Raw genomic sequence first — 10,197 nt, 5'->3', positions numbered from 1 at the left:
TACACACATATACGTAACACTTATGCACATTTATATCTCTATTTCTGTATACATCGATACATACATCAACAGCTATGGGTTCCAACTATGGATTCAGTTACAATACAACGTCACAGAATTCATTCTACTTTTTTCTCTTTTCTGACTGGTACTTCCCTTCACTGGCAGTGAGAAACTTGACTCCCATTATCCTTGCTGTGTTAACTTATTTAATCAATCCCCCTGTATGTAACCAACCTCCAGTCACTGCCTCAGTTGCCACCATCACCCCACGCCTCCTTACCCTGCCAGTATTTCAACACCCTGCTGGGACATCCCCTCTTAGGGGGGTACCCTTCTCACTCTGCTCTGGCTTTGATACAATTCATTGGGCAGCTATCCTACACAGATGTCCTTTTTACATTGCTAAGGCTCTGACCCCTTTCCACAAGCCCTATCCCCCCCTTACCCCACCTGGGCTCCCTCTGGGAGACCACCCATGTGGATCTCCTTCCATCAACCCTAGTAAACCCTTGTTACATTTCATTTTGATTAGGCTTAAGTTGATCCCAAACTGATGTTACTTTCCATTTACTGCAACATTTTGATCCAAGTCCTACACCTTTTTCTTTCTGAGGTGCACTGTTTTCTTTCAGCCAATAGTATGTTTTTATAATCAGGGATCCATGGCTTTCTCAGCCATGGCTTTCAAAGGGGCATTGGCATGACATGGTTTCTTTAATCAAATGGATTAATTACAATGTCTGAGGAATGGTCCAATGGCATTCACTTAGTACAAAGCCAGGTAGCTTTACAAAATCTGCAATGAATAGATTCTAGGGTCTTCAAATTGAGCCAGGAAGACAAATTCCCTGGGTGTTGGGAATGTACAGAGTGGGCAGTGCTTATTATTGATCCAATTATACGTTGAATACAAATGGGTGGAAGAATAAAAGTGAACTGACAGTCCTGAGGGTTACAAATACCATCCCCATCTTCTTTCACGGACTGCAGAGAGGTTTAAAAGAAAATAGTACTTGTGACAACAATATTAAAATGTATGATTTTTGAAGGTAATGTTTTTTGACTTCCAAGCACAGTTAAGGTCTAACTACGCTCGAAAACCTCAGAGGAAGACTCTTCTCCCTTCCATCCTCTGACTTGGCTTACGAAAAGAACTTTGTAAACTAGAGAGTATGATACTATGATTGCCATTATGAGGTGGTGGTTGTGGTATTTGGGTAGGACTAACAGATGTTAATTCCCTTTCTGTGGCATATTCATTTGTAATACTTGGGGCCAAGTCAGGCTTGGTTTTCTTGGCTTATGTCAGTTTTTTGTCTTTCCAGCGTTAATGACAGCTTTGAAAAATGCCTTGAGCTAATTTTCCTTGAATTTCAGCCATCCCTTGTTCGTCTACAGGTTTTTAAGGCAAGTATGAATTTTTTATGCCTTATTTGCTTATGTAACAGAGGAAACTCTTTGTGAAGCATTTTAGATATTTTGTCTCAATTTGTTTTTTTACATGGAAAACACTTTACCATAAGAACTAAACCACTACCTGAGACACTATGATAATGTCTATATGTTGGTATTCTTAGTTCCTTCACTCTCTGTGGATGAAGACATTACAAGGAAGTGAGACAGTTCTATATTTGATTCTACCTGGTGTCTTGGCTAAGTCTTTTCATTTCTCCGACCTTCACTGCTTCACCCTAGCTTTCCGCTTCATGGTGATGTGATCCTAGGCAGTTATTAACCTTTCAGTGTCTGTTTTCTCATCTGCAATCCAAAGATAATAATATTACCTGCCTAATTAATAGGTTTTTGTGAAGATTAAATAAAGTAATGCAGACACAGGGCAATGCCCAGTAAATAGTCAGCATGTAGTAAATGTTTGCTGTTCCTACCTCTTATTTAACAGTTGGATTTTACATGTGTTTGTAGTTTTTCTTCAATGGTAGCATATTTGCATCAGCCATGGGATATTTTGGAGACTATGCACTGCTTCACAGCTGTGCTCTCTATAGAGGACATATCAGGAAAGGCAGTTGGCTTTTTTATTGCTACCAACCTTGGTCACCAAAAGGATTTGTTTCCTTTTCCCACTGAGCAGAGGAAAAGTTGAGCAGGATTAATTCTTCCCTCTACCCTGAGTTAACACCAGGCTTTGGAGGAATTTTATGAATTCTGGAGAAAGTAAGAGGAACTCAGTCTTGGAATGATAGCAGGATGCATATATGTGCTGAGCCATGTTGAAAACTTGCTGAAATTGGAGACGTGAATTGGTAGTTGCACCAGTAGGTGCAATTATGTGAGTCGCTTCCACAGTACTTGGAAAAAAAAAAAAAGCAGAGAAAAGACCCTGAAAAAGAATATATATATATGTATAACTGAATCACTCTGCTGTACACTTGAAACAAACACAACATTGTAAATCAACTAGACTTCAATTTAAAAAAAAAAAATGGGGCTTCCCTGGTGGCGCAGTGGTTGAGAGTCCACCTGCCGATGCAGGGGACACGGGTTCGTGCCCCGGTCTGGGAGGATCCCACATGCTGCAGAGCGGCTGGGCCCATGAGCCATGTGAGCCATGGCCGCTGGGGCTGCGCGTCCGGAGCCTGTGCTCCGCAAAGGGAGAGGCCGCAACAGTGAGAGGCCCACGTACAGCGAAAAAAAAAAAAAGAAAAAAGAAGAAGAAACAGAAGGAGGAAGAAGAGGAGGAGGAGAAGGGCAAGGAGGAGGGGAAGAGGAGAAGACGGAAAGAAACAAAGAGTTCTAGCCCAAAGTTGTTCTTCAGTGCCTTTGCAACTGCCCTACTGTTGGGTCTTCATGACATTTCACTAGACATGCCTGTCTTCTCTGTATCCCCTTTGGACTCAAGCTATGCTCTTCTTCCCTAATATTTATGTCACAGAACAAGAGGCTCAGAGCAGTTCTATGACTGGCCTATGACAGCACAATATAACCTGTAAAGTATGGCAAAGAGGATAAGGTTGCAGATGGAATTAAGGTTGCTAATCAGCTGACTATAAGATAAAAAGATTAAGCTGGATAATCTGGGTGGATCTAACATAATCACAAGGGTCCTTATAAATGGAAAAGGGAAGAAAAAGGGATAGTGTCAGGATGATGCGACTTAAGAGACCCAACTGGCCCTTACTGGCTTTGAAAATGGCGGAAGGAAAGGAAAGGGTCTCGGGAAAGGAATGCAGCTGGGCTAATGCCTTGATTTAGCCTAGGGAGACCCGTCTCAGACTTCTGACCACCAGCACTGGAAGATACTAAATCTGTGTTGTTTTGAGTCACCAAACTTTTGGGAATTTGTAATGGCAGTAACAGGAGTCTTATACCTACCCCTTGAAATGTCGTGGTGTGTATGTATCCAGTCTGAAGTCCTTCAAACTACCCGCCCCAGGCTTGTGAGGACCACCTTGTACTTGGATCACTGTTTGACTTGGCCGCACTGGCCGTGGGCAAGGTTGGATGAGTTGGTACCCTGCCCCCCTCCTCTCACTGAGCACAGATGGATGGCTGGAAGCCATGGAGAACCAATATGGGGCCAAATTCCTCCTGAATGGAATAAGGAGGCCCGTTTCAGCCCAGAGGTGAAAACCTTGGCTGGATTATCCCAGGAAGTTCTCAGGATGCCTGACAAGCACCCTAGTTTGCAGCATTAGCTCGTTGAGGTAAAGCTTGAGCCCCTGAATGGTTTCCCCTTCCGAGGACAGCCTGTGCAGGTGAACTGGAGAAATACCATGACACCTTCTTGGGCTGACTTACTTCCTCTGCTCTCCGGGTTTCCTTTTGGGTGAGTGGAGGTAGGCTTAGGAAATTAGAAAAGCACTAGAGAGACCTGCAGACTCAGAGTGGCTCATGGTCCTGTGGTCCTATGCATAGCCTCATGGTACAGATGAAGGAACTTGTCCAGGGTTGAACTAGCATTTGAACAGACCATTTCCCTTTGTGTGACTTGGCAAAGAGAAAAATTGCATGTTACTTTTTCAAATGAAAGCCCTAGCCGGGCCTGGAAGAGAATCGCAGAGACCGTCTGAGGAGCCTTGCTAGAGCAATGGTGGGAAAAGTTCGGGAACTGGGAAAGGCCGGAAAGGGGGCAGCACTGAGCTGAGGAGGGTCAGGGAGTGGGGTCCTCTCTGCCCCATCCCTGCGCTCAACATTTTCCGCCTGTATGAGGGGCTGGCCTGGGGGGGCCTCTCACTCGGAGTCCCGCCCAGGGTGACTCTTCCCGGGGCTCCCCTATTTGGCCGGCTTGGCCGGGCTCTGGGCGGGGCCGGCGGAGCGCGGGGGTGGGAGTCCCGGAGGAAGATGCGCGGAGCTGTCTGCGAGGAGGCCTGGCGCCCAAGGCAGAGGGGTGGGGATCGGGGGTGGGCTGCGCCCTCCCGCTCTGACCCATTCCGCACCCCACGGAAAGCAGACGCTGTCAGCTGAATCACTCCACTTTCGGGAGGAGGGAGGGGACGGAAAGGTAACTAGCCCCTTTCTGCTTAAAAGAGCAAAGGGAGATCGTGGGCAGCCTTGCAGCTTCCCCCTCCCCACTCCTGGACCATGCACCCCTGCATCTTCTTGCTCGGCCACAGGCGAGGACTTGATTTCTTGAGCTAAAACTTGTTGACTTTTCTCTCCGCAACAACTGAACCATGCCATGTGCACAGAGGAGCTGGCTAGCAAAGCTCTCCGTGGTGGCTCAGCTCCTAAACTTGGGGGCCCTTTGCTATGGGAGACAACCTCAGCCGGGCCCTGTGCTCTTCCCGGACAGGAGGCAAGGTTAGTGGCTTTTCTTTATTTCCTTTGAAAACCGCAGGGGTAAGACGCCAGCAAAGTTGGTTGCTCTCTTTTCCCTTCCCCCACTCGGCTGAGCTCCGCAAAGACGTTTGGCTGAGTTGCGAGGAAATCTGGGCTGGGAGCATCTTGCATTTCAGTGCTGAAGGTGTAGATTCCTTACTTTTTACCGAAAGGCGAGGATCCACATCTCTTTTACACTGAGGATGCTGCAGTGAAGACTCTAGAGGTAGCTCGGAACCACCCCCAACTGTCTCTTTTGTCTCTTCTGAATGCTGCACTGTTTCAATCCCTACTTTTCAGATGCTGAAAACGGAAAATGATTTTTTTTTAAAAAGTTCCAACTGTCCACTGGCAGTCATTGCCATGTTTTTAGTTAGTTTGAAACTTCTGGTGAGGTAAGGGGAAATGTGATTCCAACCCCCCCTGCTGAGTGAGCTTGGCTGTGTTTTCCTGGAAAGATTTAGGGCTGTGTTGTAAAAATAACAGACCTTTTAGAGAAAATTTCCTACCATAGGGGCGCACCTTTCCCTGTCCTGTCTTGCTGGTCACAGCTGGCTGCTTCTCTTTCAGAATTTCATGGAACTCTACAATGCTATAGAAAGCATTGGAGGAGTTGTGATGGAAAATTTGTTATTATTATTGTTGTTGTTGTCGTTATTATTATATATTTTTAAAACCTAACACCCTGAGCAGGATGGTATTGTTGCCTCTGTTTTTTTTATTGGACTTGCAAGGGTCAGACACACTTTCCTGTTTGGTGAGGAGTTCGTTGGACTTCTGAGGGGAAACAGTCATGGCAGCAGCAATGACCTGCGTGGCTGGAGTGTGTCCCATGTGCCAGGACTGCTAAGGCACTCTGGTGTGTCAGCCTCTTGACCACTGACAACAGCTGCCTGGGGTGCAGGGACCACTGTTACCATCCCTGCTTTACACCCATAGAAGCTGAAGCTTGGGGACTTTACGGGCTTAGCTATGGTGGAGTGAGGTTTTAAACCCAGGTAGCCACACTCCAGAGGTTGGCTTCTTACAAGCAAGCAGCATTGTCCTAGAACAATAATAGGGACAACACACTCACACACACACACACACACTCAGCAAGGGGTTAGCATCCATTAAGTCCTCTGTCTGCTGACAGTGCTCAAGTCTCGGGAAGCTTCCATAGCCTCCTGACCCCATTTAATGCCCAAGACCACTTGGGTGGCAAACATCACCAGCCTGACCTTGTTGAGGGTTTCTGCCTACGTTGCAAAGTTCAAATACTGCTGGAGACCTCATTTGTTGCTCACTTCCAGAGCCATCAGAAGCAGGTCCCTTTGCTTTCCTGGGAAGCCAGAACGAGCAAACCCTGGGGTGAGATGTCAGTCAGCCAGCACTTGCTTGTGTAAACGGTCCAGATACGATCTCCCACCCCCAAGTTTAAAATAGCGTTTGTTGTTCTTTGAAAAACAGCCCTTTTGTGAAAAGTCTCTTTTGCTGGCAGCACAAACAAAGCCTGCAAGCACTTCCCAGGGCATTTGGAGATGATTTGGTTCAAAGACACGCATTCTCCTGGGTTGGTTTTCAGCTCTGCTTGTTCCACATCTTTGTAAGCAAATTCAGCTTAGTGTGGGACAGACTCCACTGGGACTTGCTTTCTCCTCTCTAAAAAGTGAGAGATGGTTGTCTTTCCCGGTCACCTTTAGGGTTATGGGCTGAGAGGAGTTGTTGTACAGTACTCTGAGCTTATTAGTGATGCACAGATATATAGATTTAAAAAATAATTTCCAAAAAAATTTTCAGATTTTAATTAAAGACCTAAAATGTAAGACCTGAAACCATTGAAATCCTAGAAGAGAACATAGGCAGAACACTCTTTGACATAAGACATAGAAATATTTTTTTGGAACTGTCTCCTAAGGCAAAAGAAACAAAAGCAGAAGTAAATAAATGGGACCTGATTAAACTTAAAAGCTTTTGCACAGCAAAGGAAACCATCAACAAAATGAAAAGACAACCGATTGAATGGGAGAAAATATTTGCAAATGATATAACCAATAAGGGGTTAAGATAAAAAAAAATGTATATATATATACACATATATATATGTATAAAACTCAATATCAAAAAAACCAAACAACCCAATCAAAAAATGGGCAGAAGACCTGAATATACATTTTTCCAAAGAAGGTATAGAGATGGGCAACAGGCACATGAAAAGATGCTCAACATCAATAATCATCAGAGAAATGCAAATCAAAACCACGATGAGATATCACCTCACACCTTTCAGAATGGCTATCATCAAAAAGTCAACAAGTAATAAATGTTGGTGAGGATGTGGAGAAAATGGAACCTTTGTGCACTGTTGGTGGGAATGTAAATTTGTACAGCTACGATAGAAAACAGTATGGAGCGTCCTCAAAAAGCTAAAAATAGAACTACCATGTGATCCAGGAATTCCACTGCTGGGAAAATATTGGAAGAAAATGAAAACACTAATTCAAAAAGATACATGCACACCAGTGTTCATAGCAGCACTATTTACAACAGCCAAGGTATGGAAGCAATCTAAGTGTCCATCAATAGGTGAATGGATAAAGATGTGGTATATATATACAATGGAATACTACTCAGCCATAAAAAAGAATGAAATTCTGCCATTTGCAACAATGTGGATGGACCTAGAGGGTATTATGCTTAGTGAAATAAGTCAGAGAAAGACAGATATTATATGATATCACTTGTATGTGGGATCTAAAAAATAAAACGAATGAATGTAACAAAACAGAAATAGATTCACAAATATAGAGAATGGACTAGTGGTTACCAGTGGCGGAGAGAGGGGTAGGTTTAAGATAGAGGTAGCGGGTTAAGAGATACAAATTACTATGTATAAAATAAATAAGCTACAAGAGTATATTGTACAGCACAGGGAAATATAGCTATTATTTTGTAATAACTTCAAATAAATAAATAAAATTAAACTAGAAAAAAATTCAGATTTTTAAAAGTCTTTTCATCAAAATATTTGTTCTCAATCAACTCACCAGTGGATTTACAAGTAATCCCCATTTGGTTCAAAAGAGAAATTTCTGAGCAGATTTCCATGTAGAACTAAGAGAGAGAGAGGGAGAGAAGTGAGAGAATGAGAATAAGAATGAGGGCAAGCTAGTTAGAGAAGGAAATTCTTTTTTTTTAATTTAATTTTATTGAAGTATAGTTGATTTACAATGTTGTGTTAATTTCTGCTATACAGCAAGTTGATTCAGTTATACATATGTATACATTCTTTTTCATATTCTTTTCCATTATGGTTTATGGCAGGATATTGAATACAGTTCCCTGTGCTATACAGTAGGACTTTGTTGTTTATCCATTCTCTATATAATAGTTTGCATCTGCTAATCCCAAACTCCCAATCCATCCCTCCCCCAACCCTTTGACAACAAGTCTATGCTCTATGGCTGTGAGTCTGTTTCTGTTTTGTAGATAAGTTCATTTGTGTCATATTTTAGATTCCACATATAAGTGATATCATATGGTACTTGTCTTTGTCTTTCTGACTTACTTCATTTAGTGTGATAATCGCTAGCTCTATCCATATTGCTGCAAATGGCATTATTCCATTCTTTTTGATGGCTAAGTAATATTCCATTGTATATATGTAACACATCTTCTTTATCCATTCAACTGTCGATGGACATTTAGGTGTTTCCATGTCTTGGCTATTGTGAATAGTGCTTCTATGAATATAGGGGTGCATGTATCTTTTCAAATTAGAGTTTCATCTGGATATTTGCCCAGGAGTGGCATTGCTGGATCATACGGCAACTCTATTTTTAGTTTTTTGAGGAACTTCCATACTGTTTTTCCATAGTGGCTGCACCAATTTACATTCCCACCAACAGTGTAGGAGGGTTCCCTTTTTCTCCACACCCTCTCCAGGATTTGTTATTTGTAGACTTTTTAATGATGGCCATTCTGTCCAGCGTGAGGTTGTACCTCATTGTAGTTTTGATTTGCATTGAGAAGGAAATCCTTAAGGCTTCCAGGGAATAGGATGACCAGAGCTTTGCCTCCACATGACCTGCTTGCTGCTTCGTAATTAAGCAATCTCCCTAGACTTCCATTTCCACTCTGACAACATTTTTGAATTGCACCCAAATTCTGAACATTTAAACTTTCAAATTACTTCAGATGTCATGTCTGCCATCCTCCTTATTTTTGCAGATGAGGAATGAGAGGCCCAGTTGGTCCGTCAGTCAACATGCATTTACTGAGCACCTACCCACTGCCGTTCCAGCAGCGGCATCAAGGGAGTCACACAGGGTCCTGCAGTAGGAGGCCGACTCAGAACCTACATGACTATTAAGGTTCCTTCTAGTTCTAACGGGCAGGCAGAGTCTGGATTTTAGATCTAGGAAGGACCATGGAAATAAATCCAATCCTTTCTGGGACTAGAAACAGGTAGATTGGGCAATCTCTGCCCACTATTCTTTCCACATCGCTCAGTGGTGACATACACAATTGTGTGATGACCTCCACAAGGCTCCCAATGAAGTATCAGAACAATAGGAAGTATTAATCTTGCACACAACACGTGGCCTCTCTTCTATAGCTGACGATATCCCCTCAGGTTCGTTTTGCCCTGTACTGTTTACAAGTCACCGGTCACTTCCATGACCTCTTTTGCTGCTGACAACTCCATGAAGTTGAGAGGACCGGCACCTCATCCCATGTTAGAGACATGCTCCAGGTTGCACGGACTTGGATGGAACCGAGGGAGCGCTGCAGTGTGTTTCAAGACCAATGTCATAATCATGTATTTATGCCATTTGCAAAAAATAACTTCTGCAAGGAGGAAATCATTTCAGATCTTAATGTAAGAAGAGCCTTCACAGGGCTTCCCTGGTGTGCAGTAGTTAAGAATATGCCTGCCAATGCAGGGGACACGGGTTCGAGCCCTGGTCAGGGAAGATCCCACATGCCGCGGAGCAACTGTGCACCACAACTACTGAGACTGTGCTCTAGAGCCCGCAAGCCACAACTACTGAGCCCATGAGCCACAGCTACTGAGCCTGTGAGCCACATGGCCCCAGCCCTGTTGTCACCCTACCTTGATGTCTGGCTCTCAGTGGTTGCCCCTTGAGAAGCAGTGAGAGCAAAGGTTAGGAGGTTGGGCTCTGGGGTCAGATTGCCACAGCAGGAATCCTCACTCCTCTTTATTGTCTTTTTACAGAGGTGGGGATGAAGGCTAAGACAAGGGACACTTGTTAATCATATTCCAGATAATTGTGAGGATGACCAAGACCAAATTGGTATACTCTAAATGCCATCTTTGACCATAGAAATGGGAAAAATTAGGAGTTATTATTATTTCCTGATATCTTATTTCTCCATCCCTGTCATATCCCCTCTGAACTCTGCTTTCTGTTG

At 43.7% G+C, this 10,197-nt stretch overlaps 1 protein-coding gene across 1 annotated transcript in view; it reads left to right on the top strand.

The window, feature by feature from the left end:
• Positions 1-4,637: 4,637 nt before the first annotated feature.
• Positions 4,638-10,197, top strand: part of ADAMTS12 (ADAM metallopeptidase with thrombospondin type 1 motif 12) — a 388,903-nt gene continuing 383,343 nt past the window's right edge. Inside the window, exon 1 of the mRNA XM_060295700.1 lies at positions 4,638-4,764. Coding sequence (XP_060151683.1) covers positions 4,638-4,764 — 127 coding nt within the window. The remainder of the gene's footprint in view (positions 4,765-10,197) is intronic.

Source organism: Globicephala melas, chromosome 3 (genome assembly GCF_963455315.2).
Source record: "Globicephala melas chromosome 3, mGloMel1.2, whole genome shotgun sequence".
In the NCBI taxonomy this organism is placed as follows: Eukaryota; Metazoa; Chordata; class Mammalia; order Artiodactyla; family Delphinidae; genus Globicephala; species Globicephala melas.
The sequence above is the reverse complement of the archived record's forward strand: the minus strand, read 5'-3'. Positions and strand labels throughout refer to the sequence as shown.